The sequence below is a fragment of the Heliangelus exortis genome, chromosome 11 (assembly GCF_036169615.1).
Source record: "Heliangelus exortis chromosome 11, bHelExo1.hap1, whole genome shotgun sequence".
NCBI classification, from domain to species: domain Eukaryota; kingdom Metazoa; phylum Chordata; class Aves; order Apodiformes; family Trochilidae; genus Heliangelus; species Heliangelus exortis.
Genome location: NC_092432.1, coordinates 22,128,385 through 22,156,381, shown reverse-complemented (window position 1 = coordinate 22,156,381; position 27,997 = coordinate 22,128,385). Strand labels below are relative to the sequence as shown.

Below are 27,997 nucleotides of genomic sequence, written 5' to 3'. Positions count from 1 at the left end.
TCATCGGGTCTCATTGATTCTGGCTGAAGTTCCAGGCTAATCATAGAGACTTTTACATATTATTCTGTCTGTGAGTTTAGATTCTGCCATCTGAGGATTACTTCAGTACCTGCTGGAACTGTAACCTTCTTTCTCTGAACGTGCTACTAAATTGAATTATCAAGACTATGTGGCAAAGATTTTTTACATTTTTGCATTGTTTCTTTTGAGATGTCCATTGTGTGATTTGCTGCAGGCTGTCATTTTTGTCTGCCATCCAATGTATGTTGGCAAGAGTGTTGTGTACTAGTCTTTGTGTCTGGTCATAGAAAAAAATTCATGTGTCTCAGCCAGACCATTTTGTTATTCCTTTAGAATTAAAAGCATATGAAACAGATGCAGCTTAATAAGTATTTTTTTTTCTTTTTTATAAATAACATTTAAATAACTTAGAACAATAAAGTTCAAATACAACTTAAAATAAAGTTTAATGCTGTAACAACAGAAAAGCATGTATAAGGATGGAAAAACAGTATTGAAAGCTGTATGCCCTAACAGGAATTATGCAAAAGATAAGATATGTTACATAAAAAACCTTAATATGTCTGAATTGTTGCTTCATCGTTACATATAATGTTAATTTGTGAAAAGTGAGATGAAGTACATTATTTATTCCTACTCTTACTTTACATACACTATTTGAAACATTTTTTAGAGCAGCATTAGTTATTTGTTTCATTAATAGATAGGAACATTTTGTGGTAGAGTAAACTTAATTTTACCAGACTAACTCTCTTATCTGAATACATCAATAAACATTTACAAGATGATATATTTTTTCTGATCATATACTTTATGTATAGGATATCAGTTTCTTGGGGGAAGTATTTAAAATACTGCTCAGCCTCCACTTTTACTATTGACTTGATAATCTGACAACTCATTCCAGCAGCCTTAAAGTCTGACATATTTTACACAACATTATAATCTGCTTATTATTATTATAGCAGCCATATTTAGGAAGCAGATAGGATTTTTTTTAAATAAAATATTATCAGATAATCAAGTCATGACTTATTCTTCAGGGTAAATTAATTTAAGAAACTACCCAGTTACAATGACTAAGATAATGATTGTACAACTCTTTAGAATTTTTTACAACTTTTAGTTAGTAAATCTGGTTTTGTGTATATTTTCAATTTTTTTCACGTAGTCTCTTAAAAATAAACATAAATGCGCAAGTCCAGCTTGTTCAGTTTCTCAGTAGTATTCCAGCCTCTCTTGATATCTTGTCAAATAGTCTTCTTAAAAATAATCTTCCTGCTGGAACTAGTTCTTTATAGATCATTTGTTATTAGGATATTGCCAGAGGAAGAAAGTGGGATGCCCTGTGTTCTTTCTTTGTTTTTTTACCTTTCATGGGAACTCCCTTGTGGTTTAATGTAATAAACATCTCCTTTCCTTTGTGTGTCCATTTTGCAGAAGCATATGTGTTATAGTGGTTTTCTTCAATCAGTTCTATGAAGTTGCAGTCCTCATTGCATACTTTCTGTTGAGATTAAATAATAAGGTAAAATGAATAAAAGTGTTTTTTAAAATACTTAGGTTAGGGAATATGGGAGATGAATATATGTTATAACCCCCATATATTATTAATGTTTCTAATAAATGAAGTAGACTTCTGAGATCTGAGTACTGAATATTTAACTATTCTCTACTCGCCCTTAGTATTCCCCATTTTTAAAAGACTATAAGATCTAATCCCTGAATTTATTAAATGGGCATAAAACTCTCGTATAGTATAAGTACAGGATACTATTTATTTTTCTAAGAACCTGTTTTATATAAACTGTACTAATGCTACATCTAAAAATACATATTTTTAAGATTGCATGTGAGAACTGTACACATAAAAGCTTGTATCCATACCTTCCCATAGAGTCTTCCTGACTTGTTCATTGCCAGGAAGTATTCACTCTCCACTCCCTTGATTGCCACGATTCCAACTGCCACCGTTCGGATTTCTAGAATACCTGTAAAAGCACACAGTAAGGGCTGTAGAATGGTTGGTTGTTCTCCAGTCAACTTAGAAGCTTAGAAAACATATTCTGGAATATTGCTGTTTATTGAAAATCTGCAATTGTTCATAGCAAACGTAAAAATCATGTACTTCGTCTCATGAAGAAAGGTATAGACTTTACTAAATAGTCATCTGGATGTGACTGTTTCTGCATAGACTCTCTTAGAAAATAGTATGCTGATACTTTTGAAGTATATACTGAAATTATGATTTTTCTATTTTCAAAAAGCCACTTAATCTTAGAATTTATCAAATTCAGGTTTCATTTGGAAGAATTATATACATCGACGTCAAGGTTCAGAGAATTTGTGTAAAGCCTTTTTTGAAGACATGTAGCAGTGTCATCTCCTTGAAAGGATGTAAACCTTAGAACTTGTGAGTGACAGAAAACAGACCACAGTGTCTTCAATAAGATAAAGTATTTGTTTGACCTTTGTATGCTTTTATGACTAATCAGAGATGCAGAGAGAAATACGTGTCTTTGAAAATCATTAAAAGCTGCTCTGAGAACTTATTTATTCAAAACCAGAAAACATTTAGAGTTGTTTTCTGTAAATTATTTTATTTTCATCTCACTTATGTGTGTCTCTAAAAGCTTCCTGTAAGCACTATGATATATTTAAGTTACCTGCAATGCAAAAGATTTTCTTACATTAGTAAGCAACAAGCAGAGCAAAGGCAGGAGGATGGTGCAAGTTATTAAGCAACACAAGGTTATTTTCAACCTTAAATATTATTATTGTTGTTTTAAGCACTAGTTTAGGGTTATACTTCTGAATTTGTTCTTCTTCCATACTGAGCCAGCTACAGAACTATGTGCAGGAGCGTCTGTACTGTAACTCCTTCTCCAAAAGAGGGTCAAAGCCAGCCAGCTCTAGGCAATTTCAATTGCTAAGTACTGGGGGGAGAATGGAAGGAGAGGGAGAGAGAAGTTTGTGTTGGATTGTCACCTGAAAGATGACCTTACTCTTCAACAAAACATTTCCTTTTTTTTTTCTTTCAAGTTTGTGTTGACTCTTCACAGCTACTGCACATGATCATAATTTGCCATTAATTAGTTTTTTTCATCTATTTTCCCTACCAGTAGATCAGTTACCTCTTCTCCTGGTGTGTGTGCCCCGCTGCACATGCATTTTCAAACATTTGTGTATGTCTCCATAATACTAAGCCAACTTTTAGTAAAGCTTTCAGAATTCTTTGACAAGTTTCACTCTGCTGCAGGCCCAGCGACAGTTCTGCAAAGGGTAATTTCTAACTTAAACTTACAGAAATTGTATTAACTTTCATTTAAATTTCACTTCAGTAAAACCACAGTGAGGCTGAAAAACAGATGAACATCTGCATCTAACCAAACAAAGCACATAACTGTGGAAGGGATCTCTGGGTCATCAAGTCCAGTGCTCTGCTAGCCTGGGAATTGCATCAGATAATTCTCTTTTCATAAACTTTGCCAATACTAAATTGGAGCTGTTATTTCTTTGCCCCCAGTGTTTCCGCCGAAGGCTGTTCCAGAATTTGATTTATTTTAATGGTTAGAGACTCTGTAGTAATTTGAAATCTGCATTTTTTCAGCAACAGCTTATATGCATTTGTTCTTTTGCCTGTGCTGGCCATTAACTTAGGGCGAGGGTTTTTTTGTTTGGTTTTGTTTTGCTTTTTCTTTTAAAATCAATGTTTGAGTCTTCTATTTATACAGCATTAAAAAAAAGAAAAGATTCAAAATTACTTTTTTAAACAATGCATGCTATTAGGAATTGAAATTTCCTTGAGTAAGCTGATGTTGGCTGAATTTACAGTCATAAGAAATACTGCTACTTTTAAAAAGGAAATACCAAAAGCTTTTGTCCAGGGCATATTTATTATTAGAAGCTTTATTTTTCTTAGATTTTTTTTTTTAATGTAGGTGGTGACATTCATACTAACTTGTAGGAATTATTTTATTTTGGTTTTGGGTACTTGTTTTTCTCGGTTGAGACATAAATTTATTTCATGTGGAAAATTTATGCTATCGATATAGAATTTGGCATAGGACAGAAACTGAGGATGTAAAAATATTTTTTAAGCCTCCCATATAGCAAATCTGAATGGAAAAACAAAATGTTATCTATCAAAGTTATATCCTATTTTTCTTTTACAAGGGCACTAAATGTGATAGATTTATTGTATTAAGATCTTTATCAGCCTTTTCATCTTATTTGTTAAAATTCTATTGTGCATAAAAAGCAATGCACTTGAGTTAAAGACAGATAATTTGAGATTCATGAATTGTTATGTATATTCAGTAACTTGATATACTGTTAGTGATTTTGACAATTTTAAGCAGTTAGGTACACCCAAAATTAGGGGTAGCTCTGACATAAATAGCATTTGACAACCTGACTCAGAGGTGATACAAAGTCCAAAGAATGTCTGAGAGCTTTGTATGGCACTAAATATTCTGTCTGTCCATCTCTCCATGAAGTTTAGTGAGGGAACACCATATGAGCTCTCTAGTAACAATATCACATTAAAAATGTTATATTATTAGGAAAGTTAAAGGGAAATAAAAAACATCATAGAGATTTCAGTGGAAATAGAGCTTGTGTAAACTTGATTGTTTTCTCAGAACATGTCTATCTCAGAATTAAATGACCCATCACAAATTGCATGTGCTCATTTTTCTGTTCCCTGTTCTAGATCATGCCTTATCTGTTCTGATGTGTCTTAATAAATCCTCAGAGGAGAAGCGAAGCATTGATTTCTCTCTTTTCAGCAAAGCATTTATGTAATTTAGGTCTTTGCATCTCACATGCATGTTTGTATTTGATATGAAAATGGATTGTCACTGAGTTCCTCTCTCTATTTTAAGGCATTCCTTAAGCAATAAGACAACATGCTGTAAGCTCCCTTTTCGTCTTCTGGAGGTTGCACCTCAGTAATTCTTCTGTTCATTTCAGAAATGTGGTATTGCTGAAATTCATTGCAATTTTTTTCTTAAATAAATTACACAGGACTTATTAGCAAACTGGGAAAAGCTGGTCATTACTATGTAGTTAGAACCATGACAGCTGAGTTTAGCTGAGCATTTAGAATATTTCAGTATACAATCTGTTGTATGGAACTCACTTGTTAGACACTTGTTAGATGTTGCAGAGAAATTATAAATACTATTAATTGTCTTATTTTAGCAAGTCCATTATTATATGCTTTCTTTTGAAGGAAAAGTTCTAATCACTTTCTGCTCACGAAAAGGAAAAATTCACCCAGCTAGGATGGGAAAGGGAAAATTCTTCTATGTAGACTGTACCACTTAAATGAACTTCTAGTATTCTAGTAAGTTCAAAATTATTTAAAAGATGTGTTTAAGTTAATACGATGCTGGTGATGAAAAGTTCAAAAGGCCAAACTTCAAAAAGGTCTTAAATATTCTTCATTTTAAAATGAAAATGCAAACTATGATTTTCAGTTACTTTATCTAAAGCATTCACACAAAATTTCAGAAGAGGTTTAAGAGAAGACTTGAATGTACTACAAAGTAACTGGGAAAGAAATCAGATTAGAGGCACAAAGAGAAAAAAACCAAACCTGAAAATGGGCATACAAAATTGGAAACAACCGTAATTTCTATAAAATCAGCATGAAAATTCAAACAATTTTATACAGTTGCATGGTCAGTGTATCAAACGTAGTTTAAAATTCCTGTAGTGAAAGAAGTTTCCTACAGAGCTGAAATTCTGTCCCATGTACGTAAAAGACCCTCAACTGGGATGGGCTAAAGTTTCTCTTTAGAAGAAGATGGCTATGGATGCTGGGAGCAATTTTCTCAACTACTTGGTGCAAATTAAATAACAGACAGTTGATATAAAATCCAGTGGGGGAAAAAAAAAAACCAAAGAAAAAAATCCTTTATTTTGTCACAACAGTTTTAGTGAAATATATATTGGTTTTTTGATACAATTTACATAACAAATGAGGTGAGTTTCCTGGCATTCTAGTCTAGAATGGCAGTTGCTCAGTACTTTTACAAGTGGACACTTGTAAGTCTGGACTTATTCCCTAACTGTGGCCTGGAAGACAGAACAGTACCTTAGGCTGGAAATTTGTGTAGAAAAAAAGGCATTTTGCTACATGATTTATAAATAACTGAGCATTTTCATGTGAGATAGTTCTTTACTGGCAAGTGGTACTTAACAATTTTGGTTTTTATTATCTAACATTATGTATCTTCTTTCTCAATTAATATTTTCACATTCACATTTTAATCTTCCTTGTGTTTGCTAAGCTTTTTTTTTCTTTTGCAAAACAATAGTACTGTGGCATTTTATTTCCTTTAACAAATCTTTGCTTTTATTGCTACAGAATCTGTTGATGGGTTATATTAAACTAATTTCTAACTGTATGCAGCCATAGCTGAATAGGCTGTTTCTTTGTGCTTGACCACAACATCCTATCTATTTCAAATGAGTGAGGGCTCTGTGACTTAGCAAAATTGGGGCATTTTGTCTTTAATCATGTTGCAAACAAGAGGCTGGAAGAGCAATTGCACTTCTTGCTTCTGAGAGCTGTAAGTGCAGCACATTACTGAAGATTCAGCAGGTGGTAAAACCCAGTCCAATGGGTCTTTGAAAGAGAAAGGCGAGCAGAACCACTGAGCTAGGTATCTTTTCGCGTGCTGGGGAACTGTCCCAGTACCTCAGGTGATAAGATTGCTCTGGAAGACTTCAGCAAGGGTTTAAAGTTCACACTATGTTTGGTTCCTCATCAGCTGGTTCTTTTTCCAAACATTTCATATGTTTGGAAGACATCTGTAGACATTAATTCAAAAAGAAATTTTGGCATCCATTACATTTTTCAGCAAGGCCAACAGCAATTTCATCCCAGTATGTTTCTATTCTGTCAGGTAACTATTATCAATAAATGTTTAATGGTAAGATGGAAACTGTTGAGATTTCTGTATAACTTAATTATCAGAAGTTAATTATTTTACATTATTTCATTTAAAAAAATAACGTATCTAATGCAGATTTAAAAATCATTCTCAGGTCTTTACAAACCAAATTTTGTGTGACATTTACAGCACTTTGTTTCTTGTGGCCTCTCTTGTGGCTTCTGTCAGCCTGTTGTTGATTTTCAGGAGCAGGGAGGTTGGCACTCACAGTTTAGCCCTTGTAAGGAACATGTCTGTGAAACACCCTTTCCTACTCAGAATTGTTTTAAGATAAAGTATGTGGAAACTCAGGAAAGAGGGCAGAAAAGATTTGAATGGAGAATAAGTCAAAACAAAATGAAACTCTTCTAAATTTCACTGACTTGTGTTTCCAATTAATTAAATTCAGAGCACATATTCCTGAATTCAAGTGACCTTTGCAGATGATTCAAGGCCAAGAAAAATTTTCTTGTCAATGCTTAAAAGACAGTGTTTAACGGTATTTAAATGCAATTTCTCTGGGGATTTAGTAAGTTAATGTTTGTGCTTCTTAAAGCAAGAAAGTACAAATCAGAATAGTCGATCATACAGTATTTTGGAAAACTTTAATGGTGTTACTAGTGTGTGACTGCATTCAGTGAGCCAGGGTGGTAAAGGCATTTATTAGCTGGCTTGAAAAGTTTTTCCAGAGGATTGTATTGTTATTTGTTTTCTAAAAGTTCACGAATACTTTCACTGGATAGTTTTATAAGTCATTGGTTTCAGGAAATATTACCACTTTCCATATATTTTTTTTAACTGTGTATATTGTGAAGTATTTTTGCTAAATTATTTTGATTCATAATAAAAATTTTAAATGAATACATCTTGAAGTTCATTTTTAGGTGGAGCAATCTGCATGCTCACTCTTTCTCAAATATAAAATATAATGCTATTAAAATTACTGCAAACAAAGGTGTTAATTTAAGAGATACTTTAATATGATTTAATTATATTTTATCCTTCCCCATTGCTAAATTACAATTGATAGGATGTAGAATTTGCATTTGTATTTTGTACTTGCTTTACCAGGAGAGTGAGTTTCCCAGATTTGCATCATAGAAATTATGTTCATAAGCTCTGTAAGTAGAAATAGATATGCAAGTATATCATAGAATCCTTTAGTCTGGAAAAGACTTAAGATAATAGAGTTTATTAAGTTAATAGAGTTTAAGATAATAATAGTTTTCAAAGCAGAGATAAGATTGTCTCTGCCCCAGGAATTTACTGCCTAAGGATATGATTTTAATAAACAATTATGCTAACAGAAAAGAAGGCAGTACATACATTCCCTATCATTTTCTTTAAATGTCATATATTTACTTCTGCTTGTATTCCTCCAAATTTGGATTTATGGCATAAATACATATAAAATACTTTGCTATTTATGGACCAATATGAAAGGCTATAAAAGCTTTTCTTTAGAGGCTTTGTGCTGTATCCATGTGTGCATTTGCTGGGCACGTGCAGACTATCTGAGGCACTCTGGATATGAATATGGCTGTAAAAATGATCTGCACGTAAACAATGGATCTGTCAAGGATTTTCAGTAGAACAGTTGAAGCTACTGCTTCAGTGAGTTGCCAGACATCTGGATATCATGGACAAATATTCCAAGCACTCAAAACCCCTGATTTTGTCCCATGTGTGATTTCCAAGTAGGAAAATTTGTAGTTGCCTGGGGAAATGTGATTAAGGATAGAGATATTCCCTGAGGGCTTGATGCAGCAGATTATTCAAGCATCCTCAAATAGCAGAATTTGCTTATAAGATTTAGTCTGTGTGCAGAACATGTTTGATAAAACATAGGTAGCTGGTGCTTAAATAACATTTTGCAGTTAATTGAGCACAAAACCAGTAGGGATACTGCATTTAACAAAGTCAACTAATTGATAATGGAAGTCCATCGATGTGTTTTTGTATGTTGGTGTATTTTCATTTATTGATAATTTTAAAGATCACTTACTTGATGTTATGGTATCCCTTAATTTGTCCACTGTTTGCCAGTCCTACAAACTTATTAGTACACACCTTGCTAGATAGAATAACTTTATAATAAGCAATTAGCCTGATGGTAATCAACCACTGACAGATAAGATGGTTATGGAATTTGAGCCACTATAAGCTTTCCAAATGAAACTGCTAACTTGATAACTCTGTAAAGATAGTATTAAAAAATGCAAGATGAGAACCAAACTTGAGATGTGATAGCAACAGGGAACTAAAATGACAGGTTAAAAATACTGTCAGTTTACTTCCAAGATCTGTTCTCTACAAGTTTACTTGAACTTGTGGGTATTTACCTTTAAGACAGAAAAGGAAGGAGTAAGCAAAGTTCAACTTTGAGCCTGCATTGTTCAAGGCATTTACAGTTTCACATGCATCATCAAAGGTATAATCTGGCCTTCTGAATGTGTATTACTGGTACCGCAGTATGAAATGAAAAGTCTGGTTTGAACTTCCAGATTGACATTTAGTAAACACATCTTCCTTTTTACTTGCAAATTTACCACACTTAATCTGCAGGGGGAAATACTAAAAGCCATAATAACTTATCAAGTGATTTTTCAAGGTGTAAAGCAGTGCTCATAAGTTTACAACTCTCAGTAAACCAACACTCCACTAATTACTGTAGTGAGGGTTTCAGAGATGATATTGCAATGAATTGTTGCTGAAGAGAAATAGCTTAGAATTTCTGACTTTTTCTGTATTGTTCAACCTGTTTGGCCTCAGTTTCGTTGTCTCTCCACTAATGTTGGTGAGTTAGAGATGTTTAGAAATCATTCTTCATTTTAAGTGGTAGCATACTAAAACCTGGTCTAGAATATTCTAAATTGCCTTCACTCCTTGGATCATTCAAGTTCTGCACCAGTGTCTTTCCAAAATTTCTCTTGATTTGACATTCAAAACAAAAAAAAAAGTGTGACATTCTTCACTAAAGTAGATTGTAAAACTGTGGAAATTTTCCATTAAGAGTTCTGACTTGTGGCCAGCTGAATAACATGCTGCCCCAAGCAGTCATTCACTTGTGAATTTCTCATTAAACTTATTAGGACCCTTCACTTTGCTGCTCTCCACAGTGCATTTCATATAAATATTTTCTGGATCAGCCTGTTATACAGCATGCAGTCATTTCTCATTTTTGCAGAAATGACATTTCCTTCACATAAAAATTGCCTTGGAGCTAAACATATGGTTATAATGAAAAATATTATTTTCTTTAAATCAATGGTGTCATATAAAATCCAAGTCTTAATTCTCAGTCTGAAAAAGTTCTCTCTTATTACAGCATTAATAATTTGCTGGTATTAAAAATAGAAAAAAAAGGGTGATATGACTGTTAAAAAATATTATTGTATCCAAGTGGTAAAAAAATAAATTCTTTAATAGTTTAGAGCTAAACTTGTACAACAAGTACTTCCCTTACATCTCAGACAAAGTATATTTCCATTATTTAAATATTTTGTGCCAATTTCATTAGAATAAATGGTCTTTTCAAGCTTTGTAGACTTTTGGAATCTGGCTAGATAGCAATATAAATGTAACAGGCTGCTAATCAACCTTTTCACAGTAAAATAAGACAAATACACTTAGTGCAAAACTTCCCAAATTTAGTTTCAGTGCCTACAGCTATTTTGATTATGTGAAAGTGGAAAAATTCCACATAGGGCCAGAGCCTTCTGTCTCAAAATTCTTCCATGATTTCTTTAAGTATATTAATTTGTTCTCTGATATTTGTTAGTATATTTTGTGTTCTCGTCTAGTAAAGAGCTAGTGTCTTGCCCCAGCATCATTCAAATTAAATTTTATTCCCTTTTTCCTAGATGGAGTTAGTAATCATAGCTTACATCAAATTATCCATGTGAATGGAAGATTTTTCCTTCTGTTTTTCTAAGAATAATAAGGGTGCATATTCACATACCTTTTCTGTGCAGAAGAAATAGAATGATTCATGATGTGAATTGTGTCTTGAAGAATTTAAATTCTAGGTGCATTTCCTATGCTATTATAGCTTATCCCCAGTCTAACATGGCGTAAGTGTAACATGGTACAATCTGTTGGACTTACTCAGTAACAGGAGCCAAAAATGCATACAAAGACAGAACTTGTTCTTTTTTATATGAAGTATTCCCTCTCCCTCAAGGTTTAGCTGTTATGTCCTGCATACTGTACTGTCTCAAGCTGTTCCTGTGTCAAATTTCCTGGTCCTCGAGGCAGGCTTGACAGAGGGAACGGCAGAGCTGTATTCTGGGGAAAAACTGGACCTCAGAACAGCCTTCTGGTTCTTTCAGGATAATTTAGAATTATACATTGTTGAAAAATATTACTAAGAGCATTTTGAAATGCTTACAGAATGATCATAACGACATTGTTGGCACTGAAAACTGTATTATGAGATTAAATATAAAGTAAAACGCATTTTTAATAGTGAAAATGTTCCCAGATGTAGCTAGTAACGAGATTAAACTGATTAAAGTAAGTAAAACTTAGAAAGTGGACTCAGAAGGTGGCTGCAGTATTCCAGAGTATATTTATGTATACTTAGGGGCCTCTGACACAGGAAAAAATAATTTTACATGGTTTGAAATTTTGTACAGTAAAATTTTGCTTCACCCAGTTAAGAGAACATTTAATTCATTAACACTGCAAACCCTATCTATTGCAAAAGGGTCTTTTCCCACTCTAAGTAGTTTGGTAAAACCTAGGGCAAGCACTACCCAACTGAATACATTTCAGTTCAATTTCCAAATCAGATCTTTTTGGTGCAGCAGCAGTCGAAGCCAGACATTTAAAAATATCAATTAAAGCCACTATGAGAACTAAAGCTCTCAGTACATAATTCTTGTCAATGTACAAAATGCAAGAAGCTGCTAAGAAAATCATACTAACCCCTTACTGCACCACAGTGAGGGATCTGATAGGAACCATCTGGCTCATTCTTTCTGCTTTTGAAACACTACTGGACGTATATTTATATGATATGGTCTCTCAAGTTATTCTGGTTTGCTGCTGACAAATAATTTAGATGTAGTTGAACTTTCAAAATCTGTACTAGTCTAAACACTGAGATATAAACTAATAGAAGGAGAAAATTTTAAAAATCCTCAAAGTCAAAAGCAATAATTGAATCCAATTCTAATAAATAGGTTGGAATTTTAGTAACCAATGTTTCTCAACTTTATTTCAATTATCATTTTTTAGATCAGCTAAAGACATATACAGTGGACATATAAAAGGGAAACTAGGACGTTGTCTTGTGTTGTCCCCTGCTCCTTTGCATTATCACCAGTTACCCAACCTATAGGCTAGTTTGAAAGGACTTTCCCATAGATATAATTATGCTTAACTCTACCTGTAGTTACTGAAACATTCTCAAAAACCTGTGCCTCAGCGACTTAGAAGATAAAGTCTCTTAAAAAAGATCCCTCAAACATTTTGACAGTAATTACCCTAAAACAAATTAAATTAGTCAGTAAAAGTTAGTAAAATCAATATGCCTTAAGTCTCTCAGTTGACCAGAGAAAAGTATTTAAAATGAGATAGAAACTATTTCACTTTCTTTACCAACTAATGAGTTGGTGAAGGGAGAAGGGAGGGTGTGATCTCTCCTGTTCCTGAGCAGTTGTTGATTTCCTTGGCTCTCAGAGCACACAGGTAATACCATGTCACTGTGTGGTGACAATTTATAACAGAGTTATCGTTGACCAGTCTGTTAAAGTATTTAAGAACTTAATTTCAGATCCGTCCTGGCAGCTGTATTATTATTATGGAAGAATTCCAAATTTCCATCTCTGACAATAATTGAACAACCTGTTTGATAGACTACAGTGCAGTGCACTGGCATAAACATACAGCCATACTTTTATCTTGAGACAAATGGAAGATTTTATACCACTCAAGCATTTGATAGCAGCTTCAGACAGGCCTTTGGGAATGCTTCACTTTTCAGTTTCTCTGCAACAATTTGCACAATTCTTATTTCACTTTTATACGTACTGATGTCATGAAGTTTTGATGAGCTCCATCAGAAGTAATTCGTAAGCGATCTGTAGCAGAATATATGGGCCCCTTTAAAATTGTTTAAAAACAGCTGGTCTGTGATGTGTAGATTTTTGAAAACATGCGTTGCAGCTAATGGGCTTAAACAAGGCTCTTGTTCATGAAGGAAAAAATTAAAACGCTCTCTGTATGGAAGCAGAGTCACATAGTAGAGGCACTGTCATTTTTGTTTTGTGGAGGATTTGCACTAAGCTTGTATAATTTTGCAGTTGGCAGACTCAGTTTGCAGGCCTTTTTTTGATTCTGCATTGCATTTACAATAATTTCTACTCTTTGTAGTACTGTTCTACTGTTACTAACATGAAAATAAAGGAAAAGTTACTGTGTAACACTGAACTCAGTGGGAAATTTTAGAACTGCCTCAAAGTTACACCAGCACAGCCCCTGGCTGTAGAGCTAGTGGTACATACTAAAATAAATACCAAAACATGTTTTTGATAAAGAGTTTGCTATGCTTTTTTCTCTAACTGAAAAAATTATGGCTATTCTGAGTGGTGGCTTCTTTCTTGGTGACTTTATTTGTGACTTCAGCTGTGTTTCAACAAGGTGCTGGAAAAAAAGTACCAAAGTTGTTGCAGAAGACAATCAGTTTTTATCACACAAAACATAACAAAGAGCTTCTGCTGTTCTTAATTCCTTAATTCTTCCATGACTTTCAAGTATTCTTGATTCATATGTGAATGGAAATGTCATATGGTAGAAAGAATTTTACAATAAAATTATATATATACTATTTAATATAGTATAATATGATGTAATCAGTGTAAATAATGCAATCAGTTTTTACTCAGTATAAATATATGGATCTGTGCCTTTACTATAGCTCAAAAAAAAGTAGAATAAAATTCCATTTATATCTTTCATACACAACTATAAAATTGCACGTATATTTGAAACATAGCAGCTAAATATTTTTCAAGTTGATTATCCTAAATTGAGTATACTCTAGTGCATTGTGCTCTAAAGCACATACTTTGAGTGGGATAAATAGAGGTAACAACATTATTCCTAAATAGATGTTGGTAAGATATAGATAAGTCATTCTAACTTGCTAGTCAGGAAGAGATTAATGGTGCAACAAGAATTTCGTTTGTCTGTATTGCCAATGTTATGAAACCATTTCTTAAAGTAAAAGCACATGGTTTGCAGAAGCAATAGCTAAAATTTGGCGTTCTTTGACTTTAACTCCTGAAGCCATTGACAGAAATCAGTAAGAAAACTTACTCATTTTAATAAAACCAGGATTTTACAAATGGCGTATATTTGTTTCTTTCCTAATATGGGTCTTTCGGCTCTTGAGCAAACTTTTCCTAATGAGTCACAGGATTAGATAGCTTTTCCACTAGTCAGTAACTTAACTCCTCTACAGCTGTGCATTATTTTTTCACTTCCAAAAGCAGCTCTCTAGGCTATTGATCATAGTTCTCTATAGTTCGTCTCTAAGTCAATCTGAATTGAACAGTCATATTTTGACTGTGTGTTGAAAAGAGAGCTAATGCTCTGCTTCAGCAATTACATTCATGTGTTGATTATATCTCTGCATTGTTGAGAATGTATTTCAATCACATGCCAAGCACACAGAGAAGGAAATATTTTTTTTCATGTAGAATTCTATGTTAATGAAATAAATATGGCGCAGTGTCACAGAGCTCAAATCAGACTCTTTTGTACAATACCACCTGTGAGGTAAAGTGCAGCACATGTGATTACAATAGATGATGTATATATAATTCTTCAGGGATCCACTAACAGAGGCTAGTTTGGTATGCAGCTGACAGATAACTGTTAAGAGGAAAAAAAAAAGAAAGAAACCATCACACTGTGATGGGTCTGGAGCTGAAAAAGAGTAAATTCATGAAATGGGAGCTATAACTAGCAATTCTACTTTGCTAATCTGAGTTCAACTGAAAGTATCCATATAACTGCATTGCTGAAGCATGAACAAGAAGACAAAATTTAGAGCTTAACACAGCTCTAAATCCATCAGTTACAAACAGCTGATCACCTACATTCTAGTTTTGGAATTAATGTAGTTAATTGTTTGGGGAATTACACATGATTACTTTCATATGTAATTTGTACAAAACTAATGTTTGTTAAATTTTGTCACAGACTGGGGTGGGACACCCCAAACAGCATGGTATCAGTCAGAAAAAAGAAGAGGGAGAAAGGGAAAAAAGACTTTTGTAATGGCAATCATACAATTTAATTTAGCCCTAGCAGCAAAAAACCCAAAAGTGCATCTTATGGATACAAGATGATCATTTGCAAATGATTAGGAGAAAGTGGGGAAATGTGGATTTTATTATTTGTCTTGTCTCACAGTGTTGCATAAAAGTGGCTACTTGAGTATTTTTGCAAATGCCATCTGAAGTGATTTAGAAATGTAAGTATCGTATATATTCTATGAGGTTTAGGCTTAAGTATTGCTTTTTGAAATGTAACTTGAAATGCTCCTTGAGTATTTGTCAGCACTTATAGAAAATTGTCTCCAGGATATCTACAGACCCTGAGGACAATGTACAGAATACCTACTTATGTTTATGAAGAATTTTGTTATATAAGAAAAAAAAGTGGGATTAGCATTTAGTCTTATTTTGGCAGAGATATGTATTTATTATACTCCAAATGTTAAAAAGTTTTTATTATTTCTTCAGTAATTTATTCACATAATTATGATAAAAGCACCTTCTGTCCCTAGTTCGTTGTTTGCTTAAATGATGTAGCCATTGGAAGTCATAACATTCTCTTCAATAATCTGATTGGATCAGAACTAAGCTTATCACCACCTTATTAAATTAGGGAGTTTATACCTCATATGTTATGAAGCACCTGAAAATTTTTTGCTTTGGGTCTAGTTTGGTCTAATGCTAGTTTTATGATCTTGGTATAGACTGGTTTTCCTTCTAGTGTTCCTTCTGCATGGAAGTGCCATTTGAGAAATTCTCGTTAATTCCGTCAGAATATGTCCTAGGATAATAATATTAAAATAAATTAATTTAAATTCAAAACACTGGATTACATAACTCAAAAAATCAGCAGAACATGATTTCCTTGAAAGATGTGGTAACAGTTTCCTAGAAAGATGTGGTAATCTTTTTTTTTTCTGGAATTTTTTCATGTCAGTTATGTTCAGTAATATAGACTGAATTTCCCAAGTCACGCAAAGATGTAGTCAGAAATGAAGGCATATTAAGTTGTTTTTGTTTGTTATTTATAATCAAGTAGCCTGAGCAACAGTTCACTAATTTTAACATTCAGATGAAAATCAGCATGTAATAATTTTAAAGAATGGTTTTATTAGTAGCTGCATTATTTTCATTGCTCAACTTTGGAGGCACTGACAGGGACAAGTATAGATGGCCTAGAACTCTTGCCATTATAATTTAAACAGACCTTCATAACGCTACTCTCAAAATTCATGTAACATTTGGTTTCCTTTGAACTAATAAATATTAACTACAAACTCCAGTACCAATTTACCCAAATATATGGCTGTTATACTAAAGTAGGAAAACATGGCAAATTGTTTATCTTTTGAGCCTCAGTATGAAAGTTTCTTTCCTGACTGCTGAAACAGATGCTCAGACGGATTGCTAAAAACTGGAAGACATAGTGCCAGTACAGCAGGGGTGGCAGGATGTAAAAGAGAGGAAGAGACTCAAAACACCTGTGTAGCTGATTACATGAGTAAGTGGGAGGAAGGAGAGCAGGGCCAGCTCCTTGTAGCTGGCTGGTTTTGAAAAAGAGTTTCTTACAGAGAAGAGGTTCTCCATGTGTTTCTCACTGTGTTTTTCTCCGTGATTCTTCTAGTGTGTCTTACCTGATGAGGTAGGTGGTTGTATTTTTTTCTGGGTGGCCGAAGGATCATTTTGAAATCATAATTATGACAGAGGGCATAAGAAACCTTCTTTTTTTCCGACTTGCATGCAGTGTTTTAGAGTGTTCTAAGTAAGAACTTGTTTGCTGTGGAAGTTATGTACCTTTTTATTTGGTTTTGGTTTTCGGTCTATGTTGGAAATATTGACCAGGATCTCCATGCTTAGTCAAAAATGTAAAAGGTTGAGTTAAAAGAATGGAGCTTATTTTAATTTGAGTAATGGATTTTGGTCACCAATTAGGTTGAAAATAGCCTCTTGAAGTTGTGTCCAATTTAGTTTTTGATTAGTAGAAACATTTGAAGACAGAGTACTGTTGAGTATTTGTCGTGCCTGTAGCTTCTATATTGTCAAGTGTTTTTTTGCTTTTGTTATAGCATGGTATTGGTAAGCTGGTGCTAAACTAATGCGAGCAACAGTGCAGAGGAACTTAATGGAGATGAATGTTTGGGCACAACTACAGTGCTATGGCTGTTACAATATCAAGGCTTCTCAGGTGCAGTTTTTTCACAGAAGCAAACATAAAGGACCTCTGAGGAGGAAGATTTTGTACTGGCAATTCCTATGGTGTAAATCTGTCTCTTTTTGCAGGGTGAGCTCATTATTTTATTATTATAGGCTAAATTTACATAGCTGGTTCTCTAAATACTTGCAAATTGCACTCGAAACCTGTTTGGATTTCTTTGTTTCATCTTGCATGTTATGTGCAGTCCCTAAACTGAATGTGTTATTCCAAAGGAAGTAAATTGGCATGACAAAATGAAATTGCGTTTGCTGGTGAAAGTTGCACTTTTCAACTGTACCAGTACTGGCTACACTCTCTAGGATTCAGTTACCCTTTCTATTTTACTGCACAGTTTCTGTCAGAGGATACAACTCAGGTTTACACAAGCAGAAGCTACACAAGTACTGGATGCAATCTGTCCGTTCCTTCCATTGTGCTGCCTTCCTTCCTTGACTGAGATCCACATATTCTCCCAAATCCATCTGCTCAGAGGCTTGCAGGAGAGCCTGAGCATTGTCACTGTTAGCATTCATGTAGATTACTCAAATGGCAAATCTATAATCATAATGCAATATATTGCGCATGTGTTGTGCCAGAAAGTTCTTGTAGTGAGCATTTCCACACACCTGACAAGCATCTAATCCTTAACATTTGTCATTACATTGCTCACAGGTGTGCACACAAACAGCCCACAGAACTGTGGCACCGTTCACCTGAGCAGCTCTGGGACTTCAGCAGATTCACACACAACCTTTTCAAAATCTAAGGTTGATTGTGATTCCCACCCCACTACCTATATCTTCATCTCTGGACAATATATATACCCATCAATAAGAATTCGTCTTTAATAAACATATAGTTCTCTACTCTTTTTTATCTTTTCTTTTCTTTCAGTTACTCCTGAAAGAAATATCAAATCCCACTTGACATTTAAAGGCTGTAATAAAAACTTAAAAAACTTAAAAAACTTAAAAAAATTAACAGAGGATATTAATGAAAACAAGTTTCCTGTTAGCAGGTGGGGTTTTCTTTTGTTTTAAATTAAGTTACCTTCTAGATAGACAATTCCAAGGTGTCGAAATAGCCAGGGACATGTCTGATCAGCTGCTTTTTATAGTCTATAGCACCTCCCAGTGCTCTTTGAATATGTGTGTGGTGTAAGGCATCTTACAAGACTCGTAGTGTTAAAGGTTGCAGTACTAATCAAGGAAACTTTCAAAAGTCACCATTATTCAAAAGGTGTTTTGATTTAAGAGATGGAGATGAGAGGTGTTTGCTGCTCCCTACTGAAGTTGCTGTGGTTATGAATGCTATGAAATAGCCATGTTTTCAGTTTTGCATTGACCTGTCCATCATCTGACTGTGCTTAATTTTGAAAGATTGCTTGCTGGGGAAAAATGCTAGTGTTTTAAATAGAATATCTAGACTTTTTAATAATTCTGTTCTCTTTTTGAGTGTCAGATTCCCACTGTAAATTTGTAAGAATGAATGCTTTGTTGGAATTAATTGATATAGCTTTGATATTAACTGAGTTACCTGTGTGATCATCTGATACAGCCTGTTTAGTATAATGTAGTCTTCTGTTGATAAACTGTGCAGGTACTAGAGTTATGTTGCAGGCAGCATGTGAATACTGTAAAAAAAACCCTATTGCAGTTTACTGTTGTTCTTTCAAAAGCTACATAATAGTCAAGAAAGCTTATTGATTGCATTGGTATTTTTTATTTCCTTTTTGGTGTGTTTTCATGAAGTTGTGGGCCACATCTTCGGATATCCATTTCCAACTTTTCAGCACCAATTTTTACAAAGCATTTTTTCCATTTGTTTAAATGGTGTCATGTGCTACAAAAGTTTTGAAGTGTGATAATTCAGTGCTCTGATTGTTAACCTCCATTATGTTATTGCCATAGGAATTTTCACTGGTAACTTTTACTTAATAATGTTTCTAAATTACATACACCAGAAGGCTAGCTTGACCTTTCCATTAGCTCATATCCAGAATTAAAAATTAAAAATCAAGTCAAAGGTCAAAAAAGACAATTGAAATACGGTTGCCAAATATAGTCATAGACAGTCAATTATGCAATGAAAGCACTGTGCCACCCAAGAAGAGTAGCAGCCTTCATTTCCCTAAACTTACACTGTTTTGATGAGGAATGTGTCCACAATGTACTACTGGCCATAAATGTTGCAGTGTAGAAACTGTGATTGTATACTTTGGGATGTCTTGGTCTTCCTGAGCTCTAAAGAAGATCAATGGGAAGACCAACTTTGTTCTGTACTTGAGGGGCCTAGAAATCTGAAAAAAATCCCTTTCAGATACTCAGATAATACAGAGAGATGGAAGTTATGAAGGGAGATATCTGGATTTTGGTTTGTTTTGCAAGACTTAATGTAGAATTTGGTAAAAAATTCCTTGTATTAACCTTTATGGTAACTTGCTTCCTTAAGATTCATCTGAGTTCTGTGTTTTTCTGTCTAGCTACTTACTTTAGTTATTAGTCAATTAATATTCTATAGTGAAAATATTTAGTATCTATAACATAATTTCTATGCAGGTTTGGAAGGCTTTTCACTAATAATTTTTAAAGCTTTTTACACAGAGAATAATCCCTTGTTCATACAGGCACAGAAATCTTGAAGAATTTTCCAAAAGTCTGTTAGCAAATTGCTTAAAAGTTTGGACTAGCCTCAAGTCTCTTGAGTCTCGGGTCAGGGCCACTTCAGCACATTTTCTTCTGGATGGAGCAATAACATCCTTAACATGATACAATTCTGAATTTTTTGTACATTCAGAAATTATAATGGGGGAAAAAAGCTGTAGGGAAGAAGGGGCTGCAATTCATCTTTTAAAATTTTTTCCTGTAACTGTTTCTGCAGTCAGCTGCTAAACGTCATTGACGGTTCCATAAAAATTCTGTTTCTTATTTCTGAGAAATATCAGTAATGAGAGATTCAGAAAAACTCCCCCAAGTCCCAGCTGAAAGGTGTATCAAGGTCAAATTAATAATTTTCAGCACAATGAGTATAAATCCATCTTGGATGTTTCTCACTGCTCATATGCCAGTTTTGAAGTGCATGCCTGCAGGCACAGCCCTGTCAGGGTATCTCAGCTTGTGAGGCTGCTGCCTGTGCCTGGGCCCAGTAGTTTTACTCTCCCTTCACAGATCTTATGCAATCCATCTGTGCACCGAGTAGAAAGTGAATATAAACTGCTACCGTTCTGACTTCACACGATTTTTCCAGCTGATAAATTCCACAGAATAGATGAGGTGGAGAAGATTCAGGAAGTAAATGAAAAAATAATGAACATTTTAAATTGTGTTTTGGGGCATCCCTGCCATATTCTGTCAGTTTAGCACTGATCTGGACATTGATACGTTAGCTCTGAGGAATCTTGCTGCAAATGGGATGAGGTTCAACAAAGCCAAGTGCCGGGTCCTGCACTTTGGCCACAACAACCCCATGGGGACCTACAGGCTGGGGACAAAGTGGTTGGAGAGCAGCCAGACAGAGAGGGGCCTGGGAGTCTGGATTGACAGGAAGCTGAACATGAGCCAGCAGTGTGCACAGGTAGCCAAGAAGGCCAATGGCATCCTGGCCTGGATCAGGAACAGCGTGGCCAGCAGGTCCAGGGAAGGGATTCTGCCCCTGTGCTCAGCCCTGGGGAGGCCACAGCTTGAGTCCTGTGTCCAGTTCTGGGCCCCTCAGTTTAGGAAGGAGATCGAGGTGCTGGAGCAGGTCCAAAGGAGGGCAACTAGGCTGGTGAAGGGACTTGAGCACAGATCCTATGAGGAGAGGCTGAGGGAGCTGGGGGTGTTGAGGCTGGAGAAGAGGAGTCTCAGAGGAGACCTCATCACTCTCTACAACTCCCTGAAAGGAGGTTTTGGAGCCGGGGGGGTTGGTCACTTTTCCCAGGCAACATTCAGCAAGACAAGAGGGCACAAGAGGTCTCAAGTTGTGCCAGGGGAGGTTTAGGTTGGACATTAGAAAGAATTTCTTTACTGAGAGGGTGATCAGCCATTGGAATGGGCTGCCCAGGGAAGGGGTGGATTCTCCATCCCTGGAGATATTTCAGAAGAGCCTGGATGTGGCACTCAGTGCCATGGGCTGGGAACCACGGGGGGAGTGGATCAAGGGTTGGACTTGATGCATCTCTGAGGTCCCTTCCAACCCAGCCAATTCTATGATTCTATGAACGGTTAATGATTTTACTCCATCCTTCCACGTCCGTACATCATTAATGGGTACTCTGATTGAAAAAAATCAATAGAAGCTGTAAGACAGACATAACTCAGCTGCTTTGGTAACTGCATCTTTACTAAAAACCATCTTCACCAGCAGTTGCTTCACCTTATTTGTGATAAGGTATAGGCATAGAGTCTCTTTGGCTGGTTGAAACCACCAATGCTAGACTAACAGCTAGAGAAGGAGAAAAGAAATCTTTTTACATCTGATTAATCACAGTAAGAGTGAATTATTCTTGGCACTGTAGGCTAAGTTTTAAAAGGACAAGAATATATTGCCATTTGAATTGAATCTCTGCTTTATTTGAAAAGAGTACTAGTGTGAAGCAAAAGCATTTTCGTATTAGGTAAAAGTTTGTCTTCTGAGGCCAGTGCATTGATTGAACCAATACATTCTTGAAAAATCAAGAATGCAGTTGCAAAAACAGACTTTGTTTGTTTGGAACACACACAGTCCTTAACTGAATCTGGTAGATCAATGCATGCCATGAAATACCTGATTTTCAGATACTGAACCTTCTTGCTTCTCTATGTGGTATGCTTTCAAGCAAAAGAGCTAAAATTTGTATAGTAGTACATCATACATAATCCAATATTTGTTTTACTCTAAGAGGCATTTATAAAATGCTATTGGAAATAAATCAGATTTCTAAACAAAATATATGTGTATAAAAATATATATGTGTATAAAAACTATTCTGTCATCAGGGTTTAGGTTTTGAACAAAAATGAGTTAATTTTGCTGAAAACTATGTCTTGCTGGATTTTGATTAAAATTGAAGTAGTTTTCCAGGATAAAAATTTTAATCAAGATTTCATCCATTTTTTCCAAGATCTCATTTGACAATCTTTTCTCACTTTTTAAAGTTGACTTAATCTACTGAAAAGAAGAGGAAACGGGCACGTTCTGGGTTTAAAGCACACATGGAATATGATAGGATCTGACATCTTAGGATTCAGGTTCCAGGAAGGCTTTTCTGGTAACTAGACCCTTTGAAGTCTTTAAAATGAGATTCCAAAGGCAACAGAGCGTGGCAAGTCCTCAAGCATCATCCAGTCATAGTCGTAAATTCTCTTGGATAGAAGGAAAATAAATTCTGATTTTTTGCTGCCTTTTCTTCTGAACAAAATGAAAGAAAATCTGGCAAAACTTAGAAATAGAAACTGAAATGAAAGGAGAAGTAATCAGGAATAAGAAGAAAATTACTTTCTATCAAAGATAAAGAGTTTAAAAATTGCCATATGATCTCCAAGATTTGTTCAGTCACTCACTTTTTACAATCATGAATCCAAAAAGTCTGCTTTGTGTGCCGATTTAAGATTGTTTTTTGAGAAAAACATGTAGTGTAGTTTGGGCAAAGTATAACAAGTGATTGATTGTGAAAGAGAAAAATTGTTATGAAAAATGGCAGATTCTGAGTGACCTAATCTCTTGGCTGCTTCCTGATTCTTGCTTTAGTATTTCAATGTATCACTCCCAGTTCTCACTTTGCCTTTTCGTTTTCAGAATGAAAGCAAAGCTGTCAGGTGCAAAGTGATTTCTTCTGCTTAGTGGACATCAGTGTCCTCTGATTACTTAGTTCGCTCTTGAGTTATCACCTTTATGTCCACCAGAAGGCTCTTCTGCTTTCTGAAATGTGCACAGAACAGTATTCTTTGGGTGCCTTACAAGATCATCACTGTTGTAAACAGGATTCAACAATTTGCTTTCACTGAAGCAGTACACACATTTCTTGGACTAAGCAGTTAACTTCTAATATCTTTTGAAATAATGAGAAATACAGATTAATTTCAACTGTGTCAGGATTTTGTTCAGTATTTAATTTTGTCATGGTATTTCAATCCACATACAATTAACACCGTGGCTCTTGACTTAAAATTTCCTAAAATTTTAAACTTTGAATACTTTTACTGTTACTTTCACAGTAACATATGTATCTTTTATTCTGTAATTACTAGAGAAGTATGAAATACTAAGACCCTAATTCCTCACCATCTTGGTATTCCTACATTTTTAGTCTTAAATGATGAGAGAAGCTCTGTGAATTTTGGCACTTGCCAAAGTTATGATGAAGTAATCATTCTACAAGATTGCTCTTCACATTATTTATGCTTCACAGTTCATGGGCTGAAAACAAGTAGCTGACTGCCTACAAAACTGTCAATGCAGCTTCCTTTATGGAGCAGAGTTATGATGGTTGAAAAAAGGATTTTTTTTTTTATTTTTTTTTTATCCCGGTTTTCATTTTAGTAGGACATGTTAGTGACTCAAGAGGGAAAAGGATCACTTTTATTATATAAGTGGAAAAAAGGATAAAATAAGAGCTTCTTGTAGCAACACTTTTTTGCCGTTGATTAATTAGACTGCATCTGTTCAGGGATTCACTCTGAGAAACTGGTCTGATTTACCTTTTACTAACTTTTAGAACTGGAAATCATGAAACAAGAATATTGTTAACACCCAGATTGATCATTGTAATGGGTATGATTTTAAAATTGATTTTAAAATTATGCTTTTCAGAGTCCCTGGGTAAGAAGACTGATTAGTTATGTTAAAAATTTTGCTTAGGGAGAGTGTATTATTCCAGGTGGGGTTTTTTCTGGGGGGCAGTTGTTGCTATTTGGGTTGATTTTTTTTTTTTTTTTTTTTTTTAATTTTTTTTTTCTTCTCAAAATAATTTCTTTATGATTATGATAATATAGCATCATAACCGCATCTTCAAATAGGCCTTACATACTCTGTTGAATAGAGGGCAAGACAACAAAGTATTTTTTCACAATACTGTTTTTAGTTCCTCAGAAAGTCCAAGTTATCAGTGTCCTCTTTTTCCAGTCTATAATTCCTTAATCTATGTGCCCAACAAGAGCATTTGGATATTGTTACCTAGGATACAATAGATAAATTACAGCAAGAGACTTAAGAGGGTGGAATACTTCCCACAGACCATTTAAATTTGGTGGAGACAGTTCCCTATAGTGCACATCAGCTACCAGAGAAACCACTCAAATATTCTGTGATTCTGTGATTAATTTTTCTCCCAATAAGTATTGCATTTACCACAGAAAGAAGTAAGTTTTTTTCACTGCAGTAGAAATGTAAGGGTTTAATGACTCAAGGTTGCCTTTTTATAATTTGTAACCATTTCTTATCTACACTAAATATTCATCAAGTGTTCAGAAAGCTACAAGAAAATTGATTGCCTTTAACAGAAGATGATATATTGTCTAAGGGTTTCACTACTGTGCATTTCAGGGTGTCAAGAGAGTGCTTCAGCAGCCTGGGATTCTATAGAGAACTTAGAACCCTTACTTGAATTTGAAATGAAGTTAAATAATTAACAGAAGTTTTTACTTAAACAGTGTGGAACTAAATAAAACCCCACAAGCTAATGCATGTAATTATTCAGTTCAATATGCTTTCATGGTCTCTTTAAAGTGTTTGTAAATAACAGCGAAATAGATTGGGCCCAGTGGATAATCACTTAACTGCAAAAATGTAGAAGAAACTATTTCAACAGTCAGTAATGGTTTTCCCCAGTGATTTTTATGAGAGCAGCATTTCACTTTGAAATGCCCAATGGATCTCTATTGTAGCAATGTCCTCCTGAAACTCAATGGGAGTTTTCTTGAACATGGACCAAATAATTTATTTGGCTGCTGGCCATGTGTTGTCTTTCAGAGGAATATGGTTGTTCACTATATAATAGTGTAGGAAGAAAGGACACATATGGAAACAAATTTCAACAGAAAAATCAGTCAGAGAAGTTTTAACTATGCAAGTTGCCAAGCACATAACATAGTAACAAAATAAGGAAATAAATTATGAAGCCCACTAGGCAGGCACATAGCATGCAAAAGTGCTGTTCTTATAGTAAATAAGCAGTCAACTTTAGCTGAAAGATAAATTAAACTAAAAGTTCTTGAAGGTTGATTTATTGATTTATTTTGTTGCTGCTATTATAAAAAGCATGTACATCCTACATGAAAGCTGCATTAATAGCATCCTTGGGAATGTATTTTTCCTTTCATTTGACTCTAAACAGTAAGCCAGCATGTCTCTGCCCCCTTTTCCTTATAATTTTGGCTTGAAACAGGCAGTATAATCCTATGTATTTTCCTGTTTTATCTTAATAAAATATTGTCTTTTCAAGTAGATGTTGTATTTCTCTCAATAAGTAATATTTGTGTAATAGCATGACACCAAAGTGGCAAAAATAGCAACTGTAAAATTGATGCTTTCAAGTGTAAATGGAAGATACATAGGTATTTGTGAAAAATACAGAATAGTACAATTCTTTTGCCAGTCCCAAATCTATATTTTGTACAGCTTTGCAAAACATTGTATGTCCATTCTCTCTAGATGAGTCATGGTTTTGGAAGAAAAGGGAGAGGATATTTTTTCAGCATCATGATCATTGTAATAATGAACTACAGAAACTATAATAGATTTTGTTTCTGGCTTGGCAAACTATCTACACGATTTTGCAAGAGAGTTTACATAATTCTTTCCATTGAACTTTCTAGTATTGCATATGTTTTATTTTTTAACTGAAGCACAACAAACTTTTAGGTACTTTGTGAACTATATAAATGTCGTGTAATATTTCAGATGTATTTTATGAGCAGAGTTTGTGGTTATACGTTTTCATACTTACAACCTTAATTCACTTGTTGAAATAGGCTCTCTGTCTGCTAATAGTTCCCAGCTGTAACTAATACATTAGCAGATCTACAACGTAGTATTTAAAATGACGCATTTCAAAATCAATAACAAATGTCCTGCCGTAGCATTAATTGAAAAGCTCGTCTTATACAATCGTCAGTACACTATACAAAATTCTTCAGAAAATACTATAAGCCAAGGAATAAGAAACAATTATCTGTAAATTAAAAAACAAAACAAAAAAACAACCTTAGAAATAGGAAAACAAAACCAATTACTTACTGTAGTTGTTGTTTGCTTCTCTTGTCCCTTTTACTTTGCCTCGCTTATCAATCCTCATATACCACTGAGTTCGACAGAAAAGTCTTCTCACTCTTACATCCCCCCCTTCCATATAATCATAGCTCCTGGTATGTCGTTCAGGGCTGGAACAGTTCACATTTGTAGCCATTTGCTCTGGAGTCATGTCATTGCAAGCTAAAGATATAGTGCCCATTAGAAAGATAATGTAAAAGTATGATCTGTAGAGCAAAATTGGCAGGATCCATGTCAGTATCCATTTGTGCATTATAGTGCAGTGTTCTGGGTGTTCATGAACAACATAATGAAAATTAAATCTCAAGTAGAGTGTTGCTCTGAGGTCACTGACCTGCCTTCTGTCTTTACGTGTTACAGATTCATTTAAATGAGATTGTTCCCTCTTCTAGAATTCTGATCGTTATTCCTTAATAGTTAATGACGAAATAGAAGAGCTTCTTAAATATCTCTTCAGTCAGAATATCCTTTAAAGACACAAGTTATAAAAACCTTTGTTGTCGTGACCTTCTGTACTACTTGAATTTGCTGCTTGCACTGAAAGTAAAAGATCTGTGAGAAAAGGTGCATGTGTAAGTCCTTATGCTCAATTGTTACAAACACGCAACGATACATTATGCTACTGAAAAGCACTATACATAAATGTCTGACATGCTGATTTCTAAAAGTATGCAAATGTACATACAACAGATACCTATCTCACAACTATTTACATAAACATTTAAGCTCATTCTAAACCTAGTTCTATATTCAGTTTTAAGTCCTTCCAAAACCCCTTTATTGATTCAGTCGAACTACTCTCTCATGCATAGTAAAATTCTGTTGATTGCTTCATACACAGTCACTATTAACACAATCTATTAGATAACTTTTCTCTAGTTTAAATTTCAAACCAGACTTCTTAGTCTTAGCTCTGCATTTTCATTCCTACCTTTTTCAGTATAGTTATAGAAATAGCTTTCTTAATGCTTTTTTTAGCAGCTAGCATATACAAACACAGATAAAAGTTATTAGCTATTAAAAACTGTCGAACGTTCTTGCAAAGGACAGATAACTTACTTGTTCCTGTTGATAAGAGCTGGATACCCAAGTATTCCATTTCTGTTGCCTGCTTTTTGCAACATGAGACACTGTATTGTGGCTACAAACTTTTTCAGCTCAGAAAGGCTCCACCAGAATTATAATTGTTTCCATAAATCAACATGCCGGAGAGATGGTGTCTATGTGCTTATGCGTGCGCGTGCACGAGTGTGTAGAGCTGTTGTTCGCTCTCTTTCGATAAATACCTTTGCTGACCTCACTTGGAAGCAATTAGAGTTTAACCA

General features: G+C 34.7%; 1 protein-coding gene and 1 long non-coding RNA gene across 3 annotated transcripts in view; one reads left to right on the top strand and one right to left on the bottom strand.

The window, feature by feature from the left end:
- Positions 1 to 27,997, top strand: part of LOC139801229 (uncharacterized) — a 115,961-nt gene that overhangs the window by 8,620 nt on the left and 79,344 nt on the right. The gene's annotated exons all lie outside the window — the stretch shown is intronic.
- On the bottom strand, positions 449 to 27,993 carry FGF7 (fibroblast growth factor 7). Of its 2 annotated transcripts, none has more exons than XM_071755242.1 (4): positions 27,732 to 27,993; positions 26,640 to 27,224; positions 1,909 to 2,012; positions 449 to 1,528 (listed from the first exon to the last, which is right to left on the bottom strand). In XM_071755242.1, exons 2-4 carry the CDS (start codon positions 26,923 to 26,925, stop codon positions 1,334 to 1,336), a joined length of 585 nt encoding a protein of 194 aa, XP_071611343.1. In that variant the 5' UTR covers positions 26,926 to 27,224; positions 27,732 to 27,993; the 3' UTR covers positions 449 to 1,333. The 2 variants fall into 2 exon arrangements, with proteins under 2 accessions (XP_071611343.1, XP_071611345.1); XM_071755244.1 differs by having other exon boundaries at positions 26,640 to 26,834.

Bases quoted from the DNA above. Each gene is read 5' to 3' on its own strand.
- FGF7 (XM_071755242.1), bottom strand. From the start codon at position 26,925: ATGCACAAATGGATACTGACATGGATCCTGCCAATTTTGCTCTACAGA. The intron at 2,013-26,639 runs GTAAGTAATTGG...GTGCTTTTACAG, and splicing joins AGAAGCAAACAACAACTACA to GTATTCTAGAAATCCGAACG. The intron at 1,529-1,908 runs GTATGGATACAA...TAATCTCAACAG, and splicing joins CAGGAAGACTCTATGGGAAG to AAAGTATGCAATGAGGACTG.